Source organism: Cervus elaphus, chromosome 26, assembly GCF_910594005.1.
Source record: "Cervus elaphus chromosome 26, mCerEla1.1, whole genome shotgun sequence".
Classification (NCBI taxonomy): domain Eukaryota; kingdom Metazoa; phylum Chordata; class Mammalia; order Artiodactyla; family Cervidae; genus Cervus; species Cervus elaphus.
In genome coordinates this window covers 43,600,875-43,627,511 of record NC_057840.1, presented here as the reverse complement: position 1 = coordinate 43,627,511, position 26,637 = coordinate 43,600,875, and the positions used below count along the sequence as shown (strand labels likewise).

Below are 26,637 nucleotides of genomic sequence, written 5' to 3'. Positions count from 1 at the left end.
AGTCACTCATGTCAGATTTATTAAAATGACCTCCAAAGACATTTCTCAGCTGCTGAAGAGTGCTAACTTTTTTCACTCTCCTTTTTCACCTTCATCAAGGGGCTCTTTAGTTCCTCTTCACTTTCTGCCGTCAGTGTGGTGTCTTCTGCATATCTGAGCTGGTTGATATTTCTCCCAGCAATCTTGATGGCAGCTTGTGATCATCCGGCCCAGCATTTTGCATGATGTGCTCCACATAGGGGCTTCCCAGGTGGCGCTAGTGGTAAGGAACTCACCTGCCAATGCAGTAGACGTAAGAGACTCAGGTTCGATTGCCGGGTTGGGAAGATCCCCTAGACGAGGGCAGGGCAACCCACTCCAGTATTCTTGCCTGGGGATATCCATGGAGAGAGGAGCCTGGCGGGCTATAGTCCATGGGGTCGCAGAGTCAGACACAAGTGAAGTCACTTAGCACACACTCTGCGTAAAAGGTAATATAGCAGGGTGACAATATACAGCCTTGACGTACTCCTTTGCCAATTTGGAGCCAGTCCACTGTTCCATGTCCAGTTCTAACTGTTGCTTCTTGACCTGTATACAGGTTTCACAGGAGGCAGGTAAGGTCGTCTGGTATTCCCATTACTTTAAGGATTTTCCACAGTTTGTTGTGATCCACACAACCAAAGGTTTTCACGTAGTCAATGAAGCAGAAATAGATGTTTTTCTGGAATTCTCTTGTTTATTGTATAATACAATTCAGTTCAGTTCAGTCACTCAGTCGTGTCCGACTCTTTGTGACTCCATGAGTCACAGCACGCCAGGCCTCCCTGTCCAACACCAACTCCTGGAGTTTACTCAAACTCATGTCCCTCGAGTCAGTGATGCCATCCAGCCATCTCATCCTCTGTCGTCCCCTTCTCCTCCTGCCCCCAATCCCTCCCAGCATCAGGGTCTTTTCCAATGAGTCAGCTCTTGGCATGGGGTGGCCAAAGTATTGGAGTTTCAGCTTCAGCATCAGTCCTTCCAATGAATATTCAGGACTGCTTTCCTTTAGGATGGACTGGTTGGATCTCCTTGCAGTCCAAAGGACTCTTAAGAGTCTTCTGCAACACCACAGTTCAAAAGCATCAATTCTTCGGCACTCAGCTTTCTTCACAGCCCAACTCTCACATCCATACATGACCACTGGAAAAACCATAGCCTTGACTAGGCAATGGATGTTTGCAATTTGATCTCTGGTTCCTCTGCTTTTTTGAAATCCAGCTTGTACATCTGGTAGTTCTCAGTTCATGTACTGTTAAGGCTAGCTTGAAGGATTTTGAGCATTACCTCGGTAGCATGTGAAATAAGTGCAGTTGTGTGGTAGTTTGAACTTTCTTTGGCATTGCCCTTCTTTGGGATTGAAATGAAAACTGACCTTTTCCTGTGGCCACTGCTGAGTTTTCCAACTTTGCTGACATGTTGAGGGCAGCACTTTCACAGCATCATCTTTTAGCATTTGAAATAGCTCAGCTGGAATTCCATCAGCTTCACTAGCTTTGTTTGTAGTGATGCTTCCTAAGGCCCACTTGATTTCACACTCCAGGGTGTCTGGCTCTAAGTGAGTGACCACACCATCATGATTATCTGGGTCACTAAGACCTCTTTTGTACCCTTCTTCTGTGTATTCCTGCCACCTCCTCTTATCTCTCTTGCTTCTCTTAGGTCCTTACCATCTCTGTCCTTTATTGTGCTCATCTTTTCATTAAATGCTCCCTTGGTATCTCTAATTTTCTTGATGAGATCTCTAAAGCAGAGAAATTGATGTTCTATGAGTTGACTAAGTGGTGTAAGTTCTTTTGGACTTATTTTAACTGAAACATTTTAACTGAAAGGCAAAACTATAAATATGTACTGTTGTCCACACATGAAAGAGAACTCTCTATTCTTCCTTCTATTAATAGGGATGGAAAGAATACATTTGCTAGACGAGTGGCTACATGCCACGCATCTTAACATCTCTCTGGGACCCTGGCAGAGTCTACAATCCATACTGACTGCTTTGGATTTTATATAAGTTTTCTTTTTATATTTTTTCTACAGGGTAATTGCCAAGCTTTCTTTTTAACCTTGTTATATATAGGCACATTTTTATAAATGCTCTCATAGTTTCTCCAGTGTTTCTCTGTATTGATGGCAGATGAGGGGCCTATAAAGGCTGAGTCAACCATGTTCCTAAAATCAGAATGAAGAACCTTTTTCACAGAACGTAGTCCTGAAAGAAGGAGGTAAATACGGCAGGTCTGAAGGGTCATCTAGAGGGAGTAAGGTGTGTGCACTTATACATGTGTGCATGCCTGACTCCGCTCTTAGAAACAGGCAAGCATTGCATTTCATCGTCTTCAGTGGGGAGGCTGTTAGAAGGGGGAGGCTGAAAATTCAGCACACAGTCAACACCCAATTGAAAAAGGCCCCGGGAATGGAAATGCTCCTGAGGGGCTGTCAAAAGGAAAAGGGGCTGTCAGAGCCAGGAAATGGAAGCACATAAAAAACCTCAGGGACACTCTTCCTCAGATGAATTGACCATCAACTTATTGGCCCAAGACATTGAAATAGCAAGGCTTCCTTTCCATTTTTTTGTGTATTATATATTGTTTTGAAATAAGTAGGAAAACAAAATTTTTTAAATCTTGTTAATTATTATGAAGTTATCTTCTGTTATTTTTAGGGGAAGAGCTTTTCTATCTGTTAAGAACCGGGTATGAAATAAAAAATATTTTGTAGTTTGTTATCATCACATAGAAAATAGGCTTATCAAGATAAAATCTAATGACTTTCTTACTCTTAAAATTGCCTTGGGGCTGATTTCAAATTAATATTTTATTTTTGTCTCCTTTTTGTCATAAACTCATGCAGTTCATTTACGAGCAAAAAAGGAAAAAGTGGTTACTTGGCAGATTTTTCCTACAGTGTTTTAAGGAAAACCAAACTTTTTAGGACTTATATATATTGATTTATTAGTACTCCCCTAACTTTAATTTTAGAAATTGAATATTTGAGTAGATGGGGAAGCATAATAGACAAAATCCTGTCGTAGATGAATCTCTGTTAGATAATCTTTTATTTCTAAACTCTACTTTTCTATTTGCCAATGAGATATGAATGACTATTTAACGTGCTTTGCTAATTTTTCTTTTGACTTGGGGGAAATTCAGGTTTATATACTATTTAATATTATAACTGAATTCAAGGATCATTCATTTAAAATCTTACAGTGCCTGGAGCTGTGAGAACATTAATATCAAGTAGACTCAGTGTCTAGTTTCACAGGGGTCATAGTCTTACAAGTGAAGAGAAACATAACAATATCATGATAAAATAGTGAAATATTTGTAAGTGGATGGCATGATGAGTAGGTTAATTGGGAATTATAAGTCAAAGGCTTCTAGAAAGAGCTTGTATCTGAACTTGGGTTTAAATAGCTGATTGGTCCATATGAAAAATAAAGTTAATATGAAAAATATAAAAATATGAAAAATGAAAGTTAAGAAAATCAGTGTTCTTCATGGTTCACAAGGTGTTTGCAGTTTTGCAGAGGTAGCCTTGGTGTGTATGAACCCAGCGCTTAGCAGTGCCGTTCTCTACATGGAGCGTACTCTAAGCAATCCTACAAGGTCACAGGAAGTGTCCTGGACCGCGCGCTGCGTCTCCAGCCTCAGGAAGACTAGAGGAAATGTCTTTGCCTCCACAGGAGCCCCGTCCTGGTTTTCCAGTGCACCCACCGCCACGTGATCTGCCTAGACTGTTTCCACCTGTACTGTGTGACCAGACTCAATGACCGGCAGTTTGTCCATGACCCTCAGCTTGGCTACTCTCTGCCGTGTGTGGGTAAGTCTAGCACTGTTTCCTCCATTTCCAGTTCTGATCAAGAGCAGAAAAAGGGCAGTTATTGATATAAAACTATCTTAGATATGCCCAATTCCCTAATGAGGAATTGAAAATCCAGAATCTATTTGATCACTGTTGGGCAAGAAAATTAATGTTTGAATCACAGTATAAAACCCTAGGGTTTTCTGTAATGTTCTTTATCTTTCTGGCTTACTTCACTCTGTATAAGGGGCTCCAGTTTCATCCATCTCATTAGGACTGGTTCAAATGAATTCTTTTTAACGGCTGAGTAACATTACAGAATACTAACACATATATATGGAATTTAGAAAGATGGTAACGATAACCCTATATGCAAAACAGAAAAAGAGACACAGAAATACAGAACAGACTTTTGAACTCTGTGGGAGAATGTGAGGGTGGGATATTTCAAAAGAACAGCATGTATACTATCTATGGTGAAACAGATCACCAGCCCAGGTGGGATGCATGAGACAAGTGCTCGGGCCTGGTGCACTGGGAAGACCCAGAGGAATCAGGTGGAGAGGGAGGTGGGAAGGGGGATCGGGATGGGGAATACGTGTAAATCTGTGGCTGATTCATATCAATGTATGACAAAACCCACTGAAATGTTGTGAAGTAATTAGCCTCCAACTAATAAAAAAATAAAATAAAATAAAAAAAATAAAAAGAAAAAAACCCTAGGGTTTGAAGGACCTGTGTTGAACTAGAAAATGTATAACCTAGATAAAGGCATTCAAAATAAATTTTAAAATATTATTCAGCCAATGTATACAAAGTATGTCTATCAATTCACCCTGAAAAGTAGAGATTTATTAACCTGTATTTAGAGCAATTTTTTATCATACACCTCTATTACTAAAAATTTTGAACAACTACATAAATATTATATGAAAGAACATGTGCTTAAAAAGAAAGAATGATACAAAGCTGAAATATCTGTTTAAATGTTTTATATCTTCCAACATTGCAAAACATCCTTTACTTATGCTATATCATTACCATTAGATGTATTTTTTTAATGAGGTGAAATTCACATAACATACAATTAACCATTTTAAAGTGTACAATTCAGTGGCATTTTTTGCTTTAATATTGTTATGCAGTGGCCACCACCTCTCTCTAGTTTCAAAACTTTTTCATCACTCCATAATAATATTCTACATCCATTAAGTAGTCACTTCCCATTCTCTCTTACCCCCATCATTTGGCAAGCACAAATCTGTTTTTTTTTTTTTGTTTTGTCTCTATGGACTTGCCAATTCTAAATATTTCATATAAAAGGAATCAAAAAATATGTGACCTTTTGTGTCTGCCTTCTTTTCACTTGGCATATTTTTGACATTCATCCAAGTTGTGATATGGATCAGTACTTTGTTATCTTTGTGGCTGAATAATGTTTCATTATATGGATATACCACAACTTATTGATACATTCATCCATTGATGTGCATTGTTTCTGTCTTTGGCTGTTATGAATGATGCTGTTATAGACATTTGAATACTTGTTTCTGTCTGGATGTATATTTTCATTTCTCTTGGAGTGCAGTTTTAAGATCATATGGTAATTCTACCTCTTAAGGAACCAACAAATTATCTTCCATAGCTGCTTCATCATTTTACGTTTCCACTACCAACTTACAAGGGTTTTTATTTCTCTACATTCTCACCAATGCTTGCTATTAATATTTTTCTATTTTTTAAGTATCCATCTTATTAAGTATAAAGTGGTATCTCATGGTTTTGATTTGCGTTTCCTTAATGACCAATGATGTTGAACGTCTTCTCATATACTCATTTGCCATTTGTATATCTTCTTTGGAGAAATGTCTGTTCAAATCCTTTGCCTGTTTTTAATTGAGTTGTTTGTCTTTTAGTTGTTAAGTTGTAAGAGCTCTTTATTTATTGCTGATACTAGAGCCTCACCATTATATGATTTGCAAGCATTTCTCCCACTCTGTCTTTTCACTTTCTTTACAACGTCCTTTGATACAAAAAAGTTTAAAATTTTGATGCGGTCCAATTTATATTTTCTTTTGTTGCTTGTGCCATTGATGTCAAATTTAAGAATGTAGTGTCAAATCCCATTTCATGAAGATTTACTCCTATGCTTTTTCTAATAGGTTAGCTCTTATATTTAGGTCATTGATTCCTTTTAAGTTAATTCCTATATATGGAGTTGGGTAGGGGATCTGGTTCCTTTAAAAATAGGAAATGGCATTTAGAAATCACAGTCCCAGTGCTTGGTGCGCTCACTGTTACTAGCTTGGTCACTCTTTCTAGGCCTAGCTGAAAGTGCTGGGAAACATGCATTTTTAAAAAGGTAAAAACTGTGTTTATACTGACATTTCCACTTTATACCCAGGGTTATGAAATTTTTACTTGAAGTCACTGATCTTAAAACTGTCATTGCTTTCTCTCTTAGCAAAAAATCTTGTTACTGAGTGATATTAACATAATTACTGATTTGTCTCCTTTCATAATATGTATATAATAGTATCTGTTTCAGAGTACCAACACCATCACCAAAGCGTGATTACTGAAAACAGTGTTAATACAGTTTGTTTTATCATTAGAGTATATTGTTGTAGGGCTATAGAGTCATGTACAGTTACTGTATAATTATGTCACCAATTTCATACATATTTTTAACTATTTTAAAATGTATTTTGTTTTTATAATTTATATTTTTATATTTATTAAAAATACTAATGTGATTCCAAAGTCAAAGCTATGGAATAATTATATTCAAAGAAATATAACTTTTATTCCCATTCTCTTCAATATTCCTTTTCTCTACGATGTATGTGTAGATCTTTATTTGAAAAAACTCCCACTTTAAAACACATAAACAGATTATATAGATGATGTAGATATTGAAGAGATTTGCATCATCATCTTAAGTAAAAAGTAGAATACTGTGGATATTTGTCTTCACCTTCCTTTTTTTTTAAACTGTACATTATATATTCTGTAGAGCTCTCCCTAGTAATACGTGTATATTTTCTTCCCGGAAAAATTAGCATTATTGAATTCCATTGTGTGGTTATACTTTACTGTTCCCATATTGGTAAACGGTTTTCATTTTTTTTTATTACAAATATTGGTACAACCAATAGACTTGTATACACGTGTATTTTCATGGTCTTGAGCAGAGTATCTCTGAGATGGATTCCTAGAGTGGGATTGCTGTACCCAAGGGAAAAATATGTATTTCTTTTTATGTTTCCAAACTCTTCTCCAAAAGTGTGCTGTCTTCCATTCTCCCCAATGACGTGTAAAAGCAGCAGTCCCCCACCCCCTCACCAACAGAGCAGCCACAGGACTTTGGGGGCCACTTTCCAATCTTACCTTTGAAAAAATGACGTTTCCACATGCATATTTTTTCTTATTTTGAACAAGGTTGAGTATCTTAAGTTTAAGATCCTTTTACACTTCTTTTTCTCCATCACTTAAAAAAATCTCACCTTTTTCTCCAGGGATAGGCTAAGTGAATATATTATATATTTTTTTTCTTCAAAAGTATTTTCTATATAGTACACATTTGACAGTCCCTAACAGCAGCAGGAAAAGTTAACAAGGTTCAATCACTTATATTTTTATAAAGAATGTGTGTCAAGTAGCTTTTACTTCACTGCTCCTTTGCCAAAGGATAACTGACAGCTTCTAAGTGAAATAAAATATTTGCCTGGTTAAGCTGTATCTCATTGAAATGCGTTATATGAATTTACTATGGTTGAGTTATCTTTTAAATACCATTTTTTTTACACTAACTGTGTTAATGACATTTTTATAACTCTATGCATTCCTGAGTTCAACTTCTTCATTTTAACTGTGAATGAGGTAGGGAATGAATGAATTTTAAATGTGCTTACTTTGCATGTTTTTTTTTTTTGGGGAATCCTTTCAAATATTTTTGTGACTGTATCTACTTTATTACCAGTCATATAAATGTAATATTCCATAAAGTTTTGCTTTTATTTTTTAAAATGCCACTTGCTATTGAGAAAGAATCTTCTCTAACACATCTTTGCTTTCATGTTTAACAGGAGGCAGAAAGCTGCCTATCTGTGCATTTTGTTATTAAAAGAGAATGTAGCAAATAACCACAAACTGAGACAGGTTAGAAACAACCATTCTACTAAACTGCACAATTCTTGCCAATACTTGCTTCTTCATATCCTGTACAGTATTTTAATATGTTTCTCCAGAAGTGCTTACTCATAACAAAGTAGAGTTCAGCTTGTCACAGTGTTACCTGCAGTGTATTATTTCAGCCTTATTTTATGAGGACTCAAATTATATTATAAATATTTAACATATTATGTGAAAATAGGTTTTCTAATGCTATTATAGTTTCTTTTGTGTGTGTGTGTGTGTGTGTAATAAAGCTAAAGTATAAAGGAGCTAGAGAAAGCTTCTGACATAGGCATCAGAAGGGGACAGAAAGAGTACCCCCCTGCTAGTCTTCAGCTGGATGTTATATATTCACTTGCAGTCTGTTAATGAAAAGAAAGGAATGTCTTAAAATTCAGAATGGCACCAGGCCCCTCATCCATAAGTTGCATTTTATGATAATTTTGGCACCAGATAATTCATCCCAGGCCATAAAACGATTGACTTGAATCTTGTAGAAGGGCAGATTACCACACAAATCGTTTTGTTTACATAGATTAGGGGAACAATATCTGAGTATAACATACTGTAGTTTGAGCCATTTGGCGGAACTTAGAGCCTGGGGTAAATGCATAGCACATTAACATAGCTTTAAGACAAACATTTCCATAAGAAAAATGTATTGGTTAATTCGAGGTTTGAGAATAGTTAGCTTCAGGTGAAACCAGGTGTCATGGCAACACAGCATTTTAAGAGAAACCTCCTTTTAAATTTGTATAGAGAAGGGAAAAAAAAATATCGCTAGTTTGTTTCCTCCTGCCGTGTTTATAGTTTCTTGTTGTTGTAAAAAACAAACTGAATTGTCTTGACTGTTTCCTCAACAGAGGTGTTCCTTCCATTTATTACTTGCTTAGTTTTTAAATGTCGTGCTATGTGTCACAGCTTCACACCTTCCTCAGTTTATATCTGAGAGCTTCTTATATACAAAAGATGGAATGCCCTGTTAAGGGTAATAGTTCCTCACATTGTTGAGGACTACAGTTTTCTTCTTTGGCTTCTGCTTACTTGGTTAGTACTATTTTTAATTAATGGTTTCTCTGCAAGAAGCTCGAATCTTTTAAAGTCACTTAAGTATTTTAACAGAGTTGGATGGATGAACTTGAGAGAATTTGTCCCTAATTCGTTTAGCCAAGGGCAGATAATGCTCTGCCAAAGGGAACTGACAAGACAATGCTTTCTAGGAGCCTGTGATGTAGGACTCCCCTGCCCCTCAGGATGTCCCCTGTACAGTTCATGACAAGTCATTATTTGCTTTGCAGACCAAGGTATGAGATACCAGTATAAGCCCTAATATGAACCGCCATGACCCACTGCGTTGTTTGCACATACGCGTGGGTGTGGACAGAGCATCGGAGAAGCCAGATTCAAATCCTGACTCTGAGGCTCACTCCCTGTGAAATTTAGGGCAAGTTACTTAACCTTGATTTGCCTCAGTTTCACTTTAAGGTAAAATAGGGGCAGTATAATAACATCTAGCTTCTATGTTGTTATGTAGATGAATTAAAATAATGCCATATAGAGCATTTTTCAGTTAAATGCTGAAGACAGTGGGCACATGGTGAATATTGGCTTTTGTTATTTTGCTGCTACATAAGCATGTATCCCCATAGTACATATAATGTATCTGTGCATATATGTGTATATTGACAAAGGAGCATGTGTTTAAACTGTATATATTATACATATAATAAAATTCTTTAACTGTAGGTTGGTGTTTCCTGCAGTTTAATGTGTAAAATCAGCCAATTATGAAGCATTACTCACCTCTCCAGCTGTCTGGCCATCTTTTCCACTTGGTTTATTTGACTTTGACTTAACTCTCGGCTCATGGAACAAGACACGTACTATGAAGTAGTAACTTAACAGAAATGGAAAATCCAAGCTTTTTGAACTATAAACAGAAACAGCAGACTATCAGAAACAAGAATTTATCAAACCCATGTTATTTCCATGGCACAGTCTGCTCCCAAGGTGGGGTAAATTAAAAAGTTATGTTTAATTGACATCTATGAGTCTTATAAATAAAACTCAGTATGTAAGAAAAGCGAAAAATCATGGTCAGTTTCCATAAGGGAACAGAGAATTTATCGAAAGGGCAGCTTTGTGGGAGCTGGATTACTCCAGCAAGGCTCAAAGTCTATACCAGATCCACACAGTAAGCTCACGTGCAGCAGAGTGCTGTGAAACATTTTCTTGACCGCCCTTGGATGACCTCAACAGTTCCGTGTAAAATGACTGGACCACAAGAGTCAGACCCAGGGTTATCACTGGCTTTGGACACTTAGGAGCACATCTTATTGGTTTCTCTGAAGAGATGTACATCTACTTTCCACCATGTCAGTTTATAATGCCTTGTCAAATGGTTTTAGGACTCTGTGATGACCTACTAGCTTTTTTGCAGATTATAATTCTTCCAAGAAAATTAAAGCAAGATTAGTTTGTGGAGGCAAGGGGCATTTACTGATAAATTCATAACTTTCTTCTTGATTTTTATTTTATGTTGAAGTTTAGTTGATTAACAATGTTGTGTTAGTTTCAGGTATACTGCAAAGTGATTCAGTCGTGTGTGTGTGTGTGTGTGTGTGTGTATATATTCTTTTTCAAATTTTTTCCCATTCAGGTTATTGCAAGATATTGAGCAGAGTTCCCTGTGCTCATACACTAGGTCCTTGTTGATCATCTGTTTTAGATATAGTAGCGTGTATGTGTCAATCCCAAACTCCCAGTTTATCCCTTCCTTTTAACTATGAAGTTGAAGTGGAAGTAGCTCAGATGTGTCTGACTCTTTGTGACCCCATGGACTGTACAGTCCTTGGAATTTTCCAGGCCAGAATACTGGAGTGGGTAGCCTTTCCCTTCTCCAGGGGATCTTCCCAACCCAGGGATCAAACCCAGGTCTCCTGCATCGCAGGTGGATTCTTTACCAGCTGACCTATCAGGGAAGCCCTTTTAACCAGGAAGTTCATGTCTAACCACAAGCGATGCATACTCTCACAGTAAATATGCAGCTTGAATTCACTCCTTCAGTTTTCTGGCTGTGGGGTTTGCATGAAGCAGTAAATGGGAAACTCACTGGTAAATAAAATTTGAATTTGCTTCGTGGTTGTATTTCTGTTTTGATGCTAACAAACAAGCATGTGTTATTTTGTTAGAGTGACATGGCTATGATGTCAAATAGGTATCTATCTTTTGCACAGCCCTGTTTGAGATTGTTCTTCCTCACTTTGTGGTAAATGCAGCTATTTAACCCTCACACCTCCCCAAATCTATACAAAACAGCCCTTTCCTTAAAATCCATTATTTAATATTTCCAGAGCCTGAGAAGCAAGCCATTCGTTAGTGTTTGAATAGTGACATTATGAGTAAAATGTCAGTTTTTTACTTCCCTGGTGGCTCAGACGGTAAAGAATCAGCCTGCAATGCCGGAAACCTGGGTTCAATCCCTGGGTCGGGAAGATCCCCTGGAGAAGGAAATGGCAACCCACTCCACTACTCTTGCCTGGAAAATCCCATGAATGGAAGAGCCTGGAAGGCTACAGTCCATGAGGTCACAAAGAAAGAGTCAGACACAATCGAGCAACTAATACACACACAGAAGAGTAAAAAGCACAGATGAACACAGATCAGTTTTCTGGGACTATTAACTATACATCAAAAAGTAGAGATTGTAAGTAGAATTAGCAAACAATTAAATATTTTTCAAATTACACTGGTTCCATATAAGCCGCAAGAGAGCTAGATAAAGCAGTAATTTCCGTTGCTGTGTAACTCACATACCAAATGTCCAGGTAACAGGATCCTTATAAATCCACCATTTCTGCATAAAAGTCCAATACCCCTTACCCTCAAAACATCTGTAATAAGACGTTCTTTTTTTCCAAACCTGATCTTTCAAATCTTTTCCAACCTACTTAAGCTAAGTGACTTCAAAGCTCAATTTTAGACAGATGCATTCGTCAAGGCATGACCAGTCAACAGTGAACCAACTCTTTCCATTGCCATAGTTTTTATGATGAACAATTAAACTGGTTCAAAATACCATTCAAGTAGAAACCCTACTTCTTTTGCGTGAGCTCCTTATTTGACCAGAAATTATGTTATGCTTTCTAAGAGTGGAATGCTGAATTTTATTTCCCCGATAGTTAAAAATAAGTCATGATTAGAGCCCTTACTGAGTACTTTCCCTGCATAAGGTCCCACTGGGATGCCTACATACATGCATTCATTTAATCCACACAAAGCTCTATTGGGCTGGATGTTGTCATTCTTCCAGTTTAGAGATGAAGCATTTGAGGCTCACAGAGCTAACTAAACTGCACATGGTACTGCAGCTGGTATGTAACAGAACCGGTATTTATTCAGCTAGCTGTGGCTCTAGAAGTGTGCTCTTAATCACTAGACAGCATATTAAAAAGCAGAGACATCACTTTGCCAACAAAGGTCCGTCTAGTCAAAGCTATGGTTTTTCCAGTACTCATGTGTGGATGTGAGAGTTGGACCATAAAGAAACCTGAGCACCAAAGAATTGATGCTTTTGAACTAAGATGTTGGAAAAGACTCTTGAGAGTCCCTTGGACTGCAAGGAGATCCAACCAGTCCATCCGAAAAGAAATCAGTCCTGAATATTCACTGGAAGGACTGATGCTGAAGCTGAAACTCAAATACTTTGGCAACTTGATGTGAAGAACTGGCTCATTGGAAAATACCCTGATGCTAGGAAAGATTGAAGGCAGGAGGAGAAGGGGACAACAGATGATGAGATGGTTGGATGGCATCACCGACTCGATGGACGTGAGTTTGAGTAAACTCCATATGTTGGTGACGGACAGGGAAGCCTGGTGTGCCGCAGTCCATGGGGTCACAAAGAGTTGGACACGACTGAGCGACTGAACTCATGTAACAGAGCTGGTGTTCAGTCAGCTAGCTGTGGCTTTAGAGGTGTGCCCTTAACACTATACGAGGCGATAAGCCTGTAAACACCAAAGTACCATACCTCTAAAAGCTCTATGGGAAAGAAAATCAAGGGAAGAGTGTCTCTAATGTTTTGGCCCTTTTTTATATTTAAACCAGAAGCAAGCTTGACCAGTAGGAATTCTCTGTATTTTTCAGAGGAAGAAATAAAGGCTCAGTAGGATTGAGTGAGCAGCATCACAGAGTCAGGAAGGGTTGAGCTGAGATTTCAACCCAAGTGTGGTTCCCCCGAAGTTCTGTGTGTCTCCGCACCCCGACCCTGCTTCTCTCCGGACTGTGGTTCTCAACCTGCACTGCACATTTCAGTAACATGGCAGCTTGTTTGTCTTTTAATTTTCAATTGGATGATCGCTTTACAATGTGGTGTTGGCTTCCGCCATACAACAATGTGAAGATGGCCATTTTTATAAGTCCCAGTGCCCAGGCCATGCCTGAGGCCAGTTGGATGAGGACATCTGGGGGTGGCCCTCAGTATTTGATAGAGGACCCATGCTTAAAAGTTTGAGCACTTCTTCCAGGTGAGCTTTCTATAAGTAATGAGGTATTTCCCTTGGGAGATCGTAGCATTAATAAACCTGAAAATACTCCCACTACCCTTATCTGTTTTCCCACGAGGGATCTGACTTACTAACCAGCATAAGGTTTTTCAGTAAACATTCAGGGATTTGAAAAAGAGGCGGACAAACCCAGACAAAATGGCCTGTTTTCAGGGCCTCTAATAAACTCTTGCATGAAGTTAAGGGCTTCGGGAAAAACTTCATAATTATTGTGAGATATTGGCTGTGTTTTTGCTGTATCTTCTGTTATTACATTCCTTGCTAGGAATTAATTTGAAGTGCCAAAGCTCTTTGTGGATCTGCTCTTAACATTGAGTGTCACTCATCCACCTTGGTGGAGTTTCCAGGATTTAGGCAGATTTATTTTAGAATTCAGGCTTCCCAAGTGGCGCTACTGGGAATGAACCTGCCTGCCAATGAAGGAGGCATAACAGACACAGATTCAGTCCCTAGGTGTGAAAGATCCCCTGGAGGAGGGCATGGCAGCCCACTCCAGTATTCTTGCCTAGAGAATCCCCATGGACAGAAGAGCCTGGCAGGCTGCAGTCTGTGGGGTCTCAAAAGAGTCAGACACGACTGAAGTGACTTGGCACGTACACACATTTTAGAGAGCAGCTAAAATAAAAATAGAATTTATATGATGAAGACTCTGCAAATTGTGTTTTCCTCTAGTCCACTGTGAGTCCTGGTAGCACAGATGTCCTGGAGCTTTGGGGTGTCCCAGGGCAGCTCCCACCTTCCCTATAGTATGTGTTTGGTATCATGTGAGTGCATCACCTCTCTGCCTTCAACACTTCACCTTTTTTTACTTTTCTCCTCTCAGTTCAATTTTCATATAATTCCCATCTTCGTGTAACATAGAATGAAACTTGCTTTCTATCTAATACATCCACTCACCAACCACAGTCCAATAGTGTCCTGAGTGTCTTAGTCAGTGATTTTACATACGTGCATGCTAAGCATACAGTGGTCATGTATGGATGTGAGAGTTGGACTATAAAGGAAGCTGAGCACCAGAGACTTGATGCTTTTGAACTTGGAGAAGACTCTTGAGAGTCCCTGGGACTGCAAGGAGATCCAACCAGTCCATCCTAAAGGAAATCAGTCCTGAATATTCATTGAAAGAACAGATGCTAAAACTGAAGCTCCAATACTTTGGCCACCTGATGCAAAGAACTGTCTCATTGGAAAAGACCCTGATGCTGTGAAAGATTGAAGGCAGGAGAAGGGGATGACAGAGGATGAGATGGTTGGATGGCATCACCAACTCGATGGACATGAGTTTGAGCAAGTTCCGGGAGTTTCTGATGGACAGGGAAGCCTGGCGTGCTGCAGTCCATGGGGTCCCAATAAGTCAGACACGACTGAGTAAACTGAACTGAACTGATGCTAAGTCTGTTCAGTCATGTTCTGCTCTTTGCAGCCTCATGGCCTATAACCCTGCCAGACTCCTCTGTCCATGGAACTCTCCAGGCAAGAATATTGGAGTGGGTTGCCATGCCCTCCTCCAGGGGATAGTCCCAACACAGGGATCAAACCCGTGTGTCTTATTCTTTACCACCAGGGCCACCTGGAAAGCCAATATGCATGAGGCAGATAGTTCTGGTCCTTTTGAGAAACGGAAATATTCCTTTTGTCTGGAGAGTCAAGACGGCTGGTTCCTAGACAACTTTTCAGGAGGCTAAGCATAAAATCCAACATAAATGATAGTTTTGGTTCTTGAACATTGCTTTCCCAAATACACACAAAGAATCCAAGTCCATATAGTTTCTAAAACCGCATCAAAAAGTAGGAAGTATAGTAAAAGATAGATCACCAAACAAGGTGTGTAAATGGTCACTACATATTACTGAAAACTCAGTATAATTAGTTGCTAAAGAATTGCTATTTAAAGCATGATATATAACATGATGGACATATATTCAAAAGAGGTAAAATATAAATTTAGATATTTCTGAAAAGCAATTTGTCAAGTCATATTAGAGCTCTAAACTGTTAGCAAACTGCCTAGAAGCCTGTTCATGCACACGTTCTCTAGATGTTGCCAGTATACGAGGGTGTGGGCCTCTGACAAGGGCAGAGGAGGAGACAGGTGCAGGCCAGAGGGTTGAAGGGCAAAGGGGGAAATGGAAGGGAGAACAAATGACAGATTGAGGGGCCTTCCTTGGGCTGGTGAGAGTACGCTGTGCACAGAATGATCGTAAGCAACTTACATCTCGATCCTTTAAGAAATTAAAAATCAAAATATGCAGCCTGTCCTCTTCCTAGCCCCTCAGTTCAGTTCAGTTCAGTCACTCAGTCATGTCCCACTCTTTATGACCCCATGGACGGCAGCACACCAGGCCTCCCTGTCCATCACCAACTCCCAAAGTTTACCCAAACTCATGTCCATTGAATCAGTGATGCCATCCTACCATCTCATCCTCTGTCGTCCCCATCTCCTCCCACCTTTAATCTTTCCCAGCATCAGGGTCTTTCCCAGTGAGTCAGCTCTTTGAATCAGGAGGCCAAAGATCCTAACAAATTGCAATAGCCCTGTGAAAATGGCAGCTGAGGATTCAAGAAGCCGACGAGCTTGCCATCCAAAGCCCGTGTTCTTTCTGCCTCAAAATTACTTGAAATTCAATCAAACTTCCTAATTTCCTGAGGTTAATGCTGCTAAACTTTCTGTTCTTTCTTTTGGGGGTGGTTTAGTAATTCTGGTAGCTTTCCTTTGGTTTGGATGTGTGACGCAGTGAAATGTCAGGATGGTAGCCTAACTTCTCTGACAAAATCGAGGCTGATCAGAATGCCGGTTGATTCTCATGGTGCTGTGCTCCAGGGCAGGCTGGCTGGAGGTGGGGTTGGGGGCTGTGCCCCACACCGTCACTCAGGGACTCAGACTCAGCCTCCTGTTACCTAGGGGTTCTGCTGTTCTCAGCGGCCCCGGAGTCCCCACTGCACCCTCTTCACCCAGGCGGGAAACCAGAGCAGGAGCTTTGTACGGGCGGTAGGGGTAGCGAGCTGGGAGGGTTGGTTAGAGACCAGGCCCGGGAATGGCCCCCTTCACTTCGACCCATGGTCCTTATTCCGGAATTCAGCCGCATGGCCCCACCCAGCCACGCAGGGTGAGGGGTGGGAGACCGGGAGTCGGGGGCTTTGGTCTGGCTGTGCACCCAGAAGGAAAATCGGACAGGACTGCAAGCCCTCAGCCATCTCTCTTACTGGCAGAGAGGATAGAGAATGTAAAATTTGTTGAATGGCCTTCGGCTTTCCTTTCCCCGCCTGAGACCGGCGCAACACTCCATCACGTAGCTTCATTAGAGGAGTGACTAGTACGTGGACAAGGACCAGAAACAGAGCTGTGGGACGGAGCTGATGGCTTTCAGGAGCTTGTTCTAGCCGGGTCCACAGGCTCTGTCTGTGCAGGCGGATGTCTGGCCTTGGAAAGCCTGCCTGCCTGGAGCCCTACTTCACCGGGGACTAGAGGCCCGCACATCCGTCTGATGCTTGCGTGTGTCTTTAGGGTTTTACAAATGAAGGGACTTTCTGCCGCCTTGAGGTGTTACCAGCAGCAGAATTGCCCTGTTTCTCTTCCAGAGGAGCCCTGTGTCCCAGTAAGTGAAAGTGAAAGTGTTGACCGTGTCCGACTGTTTGTGACCCCATGGACTGTTGCCCGTCAGGCTCCTCTGTCCATGAAATTCTCCAGGCAAGAATTCTGGAGTGGGTTAGGTCTCCCATGTTGCAGGTGGATTCTTTCCACGTGAGCCATCAGGGAAGCCCGTGTCCCAGTAAACCTCACCCCGATTCTTACTTTCTTGGGTTTCTACTTTCCAAACTGCTTTCGCCTTTTCTTGCATCTTATTGAGTAGTTAAAAATAAAATAACATTTTAAATAACAGAAGTAAGGTGGGAATGCCTTGAATAGCTAGCAGGAGGCAAAAACAATTTCTTTCCACCTACTTCCGCCCTGAACACTTAACAAGAACATTCTACCTTTGTTTTATAAGGTCAAGAGCAAACCATTTTCAAGTATGAATTAATTACTTATCCAAAGAATTCTAGGAAGATGCTTATAAATCCTTAAGATAGCACCAAGAGTTGTTCAGAACAGCTGTCCTTACTCTTTCTTCTTCTTTTTATTAAAGTGTGTATCCCCGTATTCCTCTCCCTGGCCTTCTTGGCAGCCGGCATAATTTTCGAGTCTGTGCACTTGGCATTAACGGTACAGAAGGTGCTCTCCTGAGGCTGGAAGGATTACAATCAGAGTCAGTAAAATGTTAATTGACCTGATGTTAAGTGTATCATTTTAAATGGCTTGACCTTTATTTAAATGGCTTGACCTTTATTACAAGACATACTATGCATACCAGTCCATCCTAAAGGAGATCAGTCCTGGGTGTTCACTGGAAGGACTGATGTTGAAGCTGAAACTCCAATACTTTGGCCACCTGATGGGAAGAGTTGACTCATTTGAAGAGACCCTGATGCTGGGAAAAACTGAGGGAATGACAGAGGATGAGATGGTTGGTTGGCATCACCGACTCAATAGACATGAGTTGGAGTAAACTCCGGGAGTTGGTGATGGACAGGGAGGCCTGGCGTGCTGCAGCTCATGGAGTTAGTTGCAAAGAGTCAGAGACAACTGAGCGACTGAACTGAACTATTCATACACCAGAGTGTTTAAGCACATTGATATTGTTATGTAGATGTGTATAGTCTCGGAGAACCTCTGTAACCACCACCCAAATCAAGAGAAGCCGTACCGCCGACAGTCCAGACTCCCTCCATGTGCCTTCCTCAGTCCCAGCCTTCTCCCTTTTGCCTTGATGCAACTATTATCTTTTTTTTTTTTTTTCACCACGAGGCATGTGTGATCTTAGTTCCCTGACCAGAGATTGAACCCATGTCCTTTACATTGGAAACACGAGTCTTAACCACCGGACCACTAGGGAAAGTGAAAGTCGCTCAGTCGTGTCCAACTCTTTGCAACCCCATGGACTGTAGCCCACTAGGCTCCTCTGTCCATGGACTTCTCCATGCAAGAATACTTGAGTGGGTTGCCATTCCCTTCTCCAGGGAATCTTCTTGATCCAGTGATCAAACCTGGGTCTCCCGCATTGCAGGCGGATTCCTTACCGTCTGCGCCACCAGGGAAGCCCAAGGACCACCAGGGAAGTCCCGATGCAAATATTATCTTGACTTTTGTGATATTCATTACCTTGCTTTTCCCTGTAACATCACCACCTATGTCTATACTTCCCTACATAATACAAATATTTCCCTGCTTTTAACTTTCAAATGGCTGCTTGACTGGTTTTGCCAAATTTCCCTTACCAGAGGCAGTGTCAATTCCAGTTATATCTTCAGAAAGCTCTGAGCACATGAACAAAAGTATTCTGATATTATTATTCCATTATTATTTTTGTTACATATATCATGTTAATCACACTAGACAATAGCTTCGTTTCTGTTTATCTTCCTCATCTCAGGTGCTGTCCCGTGTGAAATCAGTTTTTGGTTAGCTTTTTCGGCAGGTGCATTTTGAGTTCCCATTCAGACATATAAAAGCAAACCGTAGTAGGGACTCTGAAGAGTTACTTGTGCAAGATCGATTTTATCACAATTTTGTGAAAATAAGCCTTACGCTTAGATTAGGAATTTTTAAAAGTACAGCTCACTAACTGTTAAATGTCCTCCTTCATCTGTGAGTAATTCTAGGCTCCATATGAACACTTTGCACTTCATTCTGTGGCCGCTCCACGGCAGCTGTCCCCGGTTTACATCGGAGCATTTCAGCCGCTGAGAACCACCTAAGGAGAGGCTGACTTCCAGCTGCCAAAGCGGCTGTTGTCAGAGTGCAGAGAGTGAGGGACACATGGGCCAGACCCTCTGCGTCCTCTCTCCCGTGTCTCAGGAAAGACGTTCACCCTGTCTTCACGAGCCACACGTGTGCTGAGCTCGGCACAGCTTTACCCTGAACAAATTCGGGGCTATTTGTGGCCTCTAGGTCCAAGAACATTTAAGTTTATTTCAGACAGAAATTGCTTTGGATTTTAAGTTCACATTTCCTGATTTGGGCAGATGTTGCCTTTTTAAAAATAGTTCCAGTTGCAGAATGTGTTTTCCTTTATTACTTCCCCATCACCGTCCACAAGCTATGTTCACTGCCTGCTGGTGAATATGGTTGGTTCTGTCTGTTACTTTGGCCACTTGAAACACACGCACACACACACACACACACACACACACATGCACACACATAGTCACCATGACAAAACTTTACTCTTCCTCGCTGTGTGATGTCTTGTATTAATGAGACTTCATGTATAGAAATTGCTATGAGCTGGTGACCTCCAACTATCTTTGAAATAATTAATAATGTGCTTAGAGGGGTTGATTTACATATTCATGAGAGTTTATATCACTGAGTTGCTAAGGAGGACAGTGAAACAATTTAATGTTTTAAATGCAGATCAATTTAGCAAGAGGAGGAGTGGTTTAACATTTTAGTGTCAAGATGGAAATAAATATATGATATCTGAGTCAAGTAATTATGTTATATATTCCCAGGAAAATCTGAACATCTGCCAGGCCATCTTCTATGCTCTATTACTGAGTCCACTTAGGAGTTTGGAAAATTGATATTTCTTGTATTTTCAGCTTTTCAAGCTTTTACTAGAAGTCCTCTGTCTTGGAGTTATATATTTATAGAGGAAAACACTGTGTGGAAAGAGTGGAAATATTGAAAGGAGGGGGGTTAGGAATAGCATTCAAGGAAGTGGTACCATTTTGTCTGCCTTCGTTCTGAAACCGTCTTCTCTTCCCCATCACACCCCACTCCCCCAGCTGCCAGTAATCGATCTTTCTTGCAGTTCCTGTGTTAAGGTTTTTGTCATTGTCTGTCCACAACTGTCATTGTGTGTCTGCTCATCTCCTCTTGTGTTGCATGGTTGGAGGACATAATCTGCTCTATGGACATGAGTTTGAACAAACTCTGGGAGACAGTGGAGGACAGAGAAGTCTGGCCTGCTGCAGTCCATGGGGTCTCCAAGAGTTGGACACGGCTGAGCAGCTGAACCACATCAACGCTGTGTTCGTTTTCTATGGCCACCGTAACAAGGTGCGATGGGCTGGGTGGCTTAAACAGCCGACCTTTATGCTCCCACAATGAAGAAAAGGCTGGCACTCCAAGGGCAAGGTGCCAGCAGGTTTGGTTTCCATGGAGGACTCTCGCCCTGGCTTGGGGCCGGCTGCCTCCATTCTGCGTGTCCCCGCACATGGTCATCTCACTGTGTGTACAGCCCTGGGGTCTCTGTGTCTGCTCATGTCCTCTTGTAAGGACACGAGTCAGATCCGACTAGAGCCCACCCTAATGCTCTCATAGCTTTCGGTTACCTCTTAAGGCTCCATCTCCAGATACGGTCACGTTCTGAGGTTGGGGCTTCAGCATATGGATTTTTTGAGGGACACAGTTTCATCTGTAACAGCCACCTATGAGACTCTGAAGCAGCTTCTGAATACTTGGCCCCCCAGAGTCTGAGACCACCCCACTGAACATGGGCCCTGTGTACATGCTCTGCTCCTGAGATGTGACTTGTTCTTCACCCCTCGTCTCCCCGACTCCCCGCCACCTGGACTCTGATTTCCCAGGTAGCAACATCCATATGCCTGAGGAATACAGGAAACTTTTTTTTGCCAATTATCGAATCTTAAAATCTGGGTTCCCTGACAAACATTTCAGGGAGGATCCTCTGAACTTTTCCATCCTTTGTGAAAATAAAAACACAGTAATCATCTCTGAGATGGAGGTGGTCAGGATAGCATTTGCAGCCCTTAGGCTTTGGTTCCCCCAAACCAAGGCCCCTGAAGAAAGCTCGGCTGGATACTGTACTCTAAAGGGCTGTAACCAACAGAACCTGAATATCACAGCTGGCTCACAAATGCAGCTCAATTCTCAGCTCAGTTCAGTCGCTCAGTCGTGTCCGACTCTTTGTGACTCCATGGACTGCACCACACCAGGCCTCCCTGTCCATCACCAACTCCCGGAGTTGACTCAAACTCACATCCTTTGAGTCGGTGATGCCATCCAACCATCTCATCCTCTGTCGTCCCCTTCTCCCCTTACCTTCAATCTTTCCCAGAATCAGGGCCTTTTCCAGTGAGTCAGTTCTTCCCATTAGGTGGCCAAAGTATTGGAGTTTTGGCTTCAGCATCAGTCCTTCCAGTGAATATTCAGGACTGATTTCCTTTAGGATTGACTGGTTGGATCTCCTTGCAGTCCAAGGGACTCTCAAGCGTCTTCTCCAACACCACAGTTCAAAAGCATCAGTTCTTCTGTGCTCAGCTTTCTTTATGGTCCAACTCTCACATCCATACATGACTACTGGAAAAACCATAGACTTGACAAGGTGGACCTTTGTTGGCAAAGTAATGCCTCTGCTTTTTAACATGCTGTCTAGGTTGGTCATAACTTTTCTTCCAAGGAGCAAGCGTCTTTTAATTTCATGGCTGCAGTCACCGTCTGCAGTGATTTTGGAGCTCTTCTCGTCCAGGGCAAGTGGGCACGGGGGGCTGGGGTGCTTTCCTTTAAAGTGGTGCTTGTATCTTTTGTCTCTGCCATCCCATTAGGGCTTATCACTACCTTTGTGTTCACACTGACCCCCACATGCACGGTCCAGCTGGCAAAGGGGAAAGAAATGATAGAGGGGACATGCATCTTTCATATCTCCCCAGCCTGGGTGTGGCTCACATTTACTCATTCATTGGCTAGCACGTCGCCATGTGGCCTTGTGGGCTGCAAAGGAGCCTGGAAAATGAGGTCTAGAGAAACATCTAGGTGCAGAGAAGACGCGTGTAGTAGACACCGGCAATCTCTGTCAGAGACCCTCCTTTGGAGCACTGGGCCTCAGCTTCCACGTCGTAGATGTGACTGCGCCTCCAGGACTCAGGAATCCTGGGCCACGCCCTGACTTTGCAGTCAGATGGTGTTGCTCCAGTTTCAGACCTGCTCTCCCAGAAGCTGAGTTCCCTCACTGAAAATGAAAATAAGTCTTCACTCAGAGAGAGTGAAATCAGTGCATGTAAAGATGACGGGCACAGTTCCTGATGCCGCACAGGTGTTCTGTAGGTGACAGCTTTCCCGTCACCACCAATTTCAGGCTGTTTTCTAGATACTTACAATTCTAGCAGGAAGCCTGAAGCTGCAGCTTGGGTTTAATTAAGGTCTCCTGGCTAAAAAGTGAAAATATGGTTTCTTTTTGAAATTTTCTACATTAGCACATTAACAATGAATGGAAATAATTCCTGTGAGTCAAGAATTAACATTTTAAGAAGTTTAAAACATTACATAAATATAATCTTGTAAAAAAAAAAACTCTAGAAGTTATTGATACAAGATCTTATTAAAATCATTAAATTAGATTCACTCTCCATAACCAGGTTTTCTAATTTAGTCTTTTATAAAAGGGATATGTGTAGAAATCTGAATAGTTGCATTAACAAGGCTACCATTATTTATTATTTCTCTTCTTTTAATAATAGTATCAATGTGCTGTCTTAGTTGTTTGTATGACTTTTAAGTCCTCCCTCAAAAATTTTGTATTCTGAATTGGCCACCAATGAGTAATGAGTAAATTTCCCTTAAGTGCTTCTGGACTATTATCAAGTACAATAACGAACACGTATGTAGTCTGAAATCTAAGTTATTCTAAAGGAATTGAGAGATGCCTTGAAAGAAGTAATCTGTTGTGTGATGCAGAAGAAAACTTTACAGCTGCTCTTTAATTTTTATATCACCCTTTAATTTGTGTATATATTTAAATATATATAAAACAGTAGCAATGTTTACATCAAATTAATATTGGCAATTAATATAGGTTTGAATAAAGAAGACCAACAAAGCCATCCTTCCATTCTTCCATTACTTAAAAATATGTGATAAAAGATGTACAATTTTGACACAACTTAATTTAAAAAAAACATGTTTTGGGTATACAGGTACACATTTAATTTTCGGGAATACTATTACCAAAGGAAGAGACAGTATGGCAGCTCTAGGAGTATGTTTCTGGATGGAGCTCCCACCCCACTCCCAGTTGGGTGTGGGGGGGTCACCTCCATTGATGCAAAGGTCAGACTCCCACCGCCCTTCACTCCCACCCGACTCCAAGCCCGACAACTTCATAACTCTTATTCGGTTGCTTTTAAAGAAATACACTTTAAATATTCTAATAGCCTAAAAAATAGCAGCTTCTAACCGTGCTTATGTCTTCATCATGTTATGATTTATAAATAAATTCTCTGTTCTGTCCTTAGAGGTTCAAAACAAATACAGTGATTCACGTTCACAGCTTTCTCTCCAAGGGTTATTTTTTCTGCCATGCTAATTCTTCTAAGGGAAGTGGTAACAGTTGCCTTAAAATGTGTTCTTTGGGGCCTACGATAAGATGGATTCATTAGTTCGCTTGAACTCGTCTCTCAAATCAGACGACTGGTGTAGAAGCAGTGCTGAACTAAAAGTGAGACTGGTCCTGACTCTGCCATTAAATCAACGCCTTGTTAATGTGGGGTCGGACCACGTACTAGCAAGTGGGGACTAGGGCAGGCCTCATGTATATGCAACCTCATTTAAGCTTCGTGATGATTCTGTGTGGTCGATGTTAATAATCCCATTTGTCAAGTGAGAAAACTAAGACCCTCAGAAGGTAAATTCAAACACAAGTCTGCCTAATTCCAACGTTAATTTTTCCTTACCCTTTTTTTTCTCTTTCCTTTTTTTCACATTATGGAAATATGATAACACATTTACAGCAAACTTGAAAAATAAAGAACGAAGTTACATATAGTTCCACTTTATATTATGATTGTTTAAGTAGACAAATTGAGGTTTTTAGTTGGAATTTCAATATCCAACTCTCAAAAATTAATAGAATGAGTATACAGAAAAGTAGAAGGATATCAGTTCAGTTCAGTCACTCAGTCATGTCCAACTCTTTGTGACCCTATGGACTGCACCATACCAGGCTTCCCTGTCCATCACCAACTCCCGTAGCTTGCTCAAACTCATGTCCATTGAGTCCGTGATGCCACCCAACCATCTCATCCTCTGTCATCTCCTTCTTCTCCTGCCCCCAGTCCCTCCCAGCATCAGGGTCTTTTCCAATGAGTCAAATCTTCACATGAGGTGGCCAAAGTATTAGAGTTTCAGCTTCAGCATCAGTCCTTCCAATGAACACCCAGGACTGATCTCCTTTAGGATGGACTGGTTGGATCTCCTTGCAGTCCAAGGGACTCTCAAGAGTCTTCTCCAACACCACAATGCAAAAGCATCAATTCTTCTGCGCTCAGCTTTCATTATAGTCCAACTCTCACATCCATACATGACCACTGGAAAAACCATAGCCTTGACTAGATGGACCTTTGTTGACAAAGTAATGTCTCTGCTTTTTAATATGCTGTCTAGGCTGGTCATAACTTTTCTTCAAAGGAGCAAGCATTTTTGAATTTCATGGCTGCAGTCACCATCTACAGTGATTTTGGAGCCCAAGAAAATAAAGTCTCTCACTTTATTAATACAATATTTCTCCTTGCAGTCTTGATTCCAGCTTGTTCTTCATCCAGTCCAGCATTTCTCATGATGTACTCCACATATAAGTTAAATAATCAGGGTGACAATATTCAGCCTTGACATACTCCTTTCCCAATTTGGAACCAGTCTGTTGTTCCATGTCCGGTTCTAACTGTGCTTTTTGACAAGCATACAGGTTTCTCAGGAGGCAGATAAGGTGGTCTCGTGTTCCCATCTCTTTAGGAATTTTCCACAGAAGGATAGTAGACCTGAAAAGCACCATTAACCATAATAGCCTTAATAATTAACATAATTAAAATGTATACAGTTTTCACACAGTAGTAGGAAACAATTCTATTCAAATTCCCATTGACTGTAAACTAGAAGACACTGCAACATATCCAGGGACATAAAGCAAGTTGCAAAAATTTCATGGTCTAAAGGTATTGAAATCAATAGGAGGGTCTGCAGTCTTATTACTGTCTTACCCCTTTTTTTTTTAATCCATGGAATTCATTTCATCTGCAGGACTTCTTCCACCTCATAAAATGCTAAGATCCTTGACTGTTGTCCCCTAAACCAGGAGTTACTTTTTACTTCTATGACATTTGTCAGACTCCAGGTGAAAAACCAAATCCAATCAGTGAGGGGAAAAAGTACCTGTTAATAGGTATACAAGATATAATCCTCACATCTCACTTCTCTATGTGGTTAGATCGGTGGTTATCAAACTGTGTTCCATGGAACCATGAGAGGAGGGCTTGTCCACATAGTACATCAAGGGTGATTTTATATAGAAGGAAATGGGTGAACAGGAGAGTGTTCACCAGTTATTCTTGTTCTATTAACTTAGATGCTATGTCAATACTTATCAAGATGACATTAGGCAAAATAGAAGGTCTGTAGTCCTCAAGTCGTAGCAGAAACTTTGTTTCAAGTAGTTTAGTTTTCTTTATATTATGTTTTCTGAAGAGTAAAATAAAAGAACTATACACTTTGCACTGTGAATTAAAGTAGCATAATTTAAAAGTGGCAAAATCCAAATTTTAATTGCCCTGTAGAATTGACAGAGAGGGGAAACTTGAGTTTGTTACTGTTAAAATATTCTTTATAGAATATTTTTAGTAGGACATAAAAGAATTTGAGGCACTTCACCTTCTAAAACAACTCAAAGCAGTTCTTCCTTTGAATTTCTTACTCCTTGTTTTAATTTGAATGTGCTCATTTCAGTTGGAGACTGTTAACTTTCTATTATTCCCTTCCATTAAATCAGTGGTCTTGGTGAGTTTTTATCGTTCGTACATAACTAGGCAAATAGTAAAATATGTTGGTTCAGAGGGAGAAAGATTTCTTGTTGAAGAAATACCACCGCCATCATCAGAGTTTATTTACCTAATATACCACTTTAAAAGGTACTGTTTCAGGAACTGGGTGTTGCATTCAGGCTGGGCATAATTTCTATAACTACCTTCATATCAATAGGAGTAATTACCTATAAAGTATGCGTAACCGTACTTA

At 40.7% G+C, this 26,637-nt stretch overlaps 1 protein-coding gene across 7 annotated transcripts in view; it reads left to right on the top strand.

Moving 5' to 3' along the window:
- Positions 1-26,637, top strand: part of PRKN (parkin RBR E3 ubiquitin protein ligase) — a 1,214,524-nt gene that overhangs the window by 776,236 nt on the left and 411,651 nt on the right. For all 7 annotated transcript variants that reach the window (XM_043888525.1, XM_043888524.1, XM_043888522.1 and 4 more), the window contains one exon: positions 3,710-3,846. In XM_043888525.1, the coding sequence (XP_043744460.1) occupies positions 3,710-3,846 (137 nt within the window). The remainder of the gene's footprint in view (positions 1-3,709; positions 3,847-26,637) is intronic.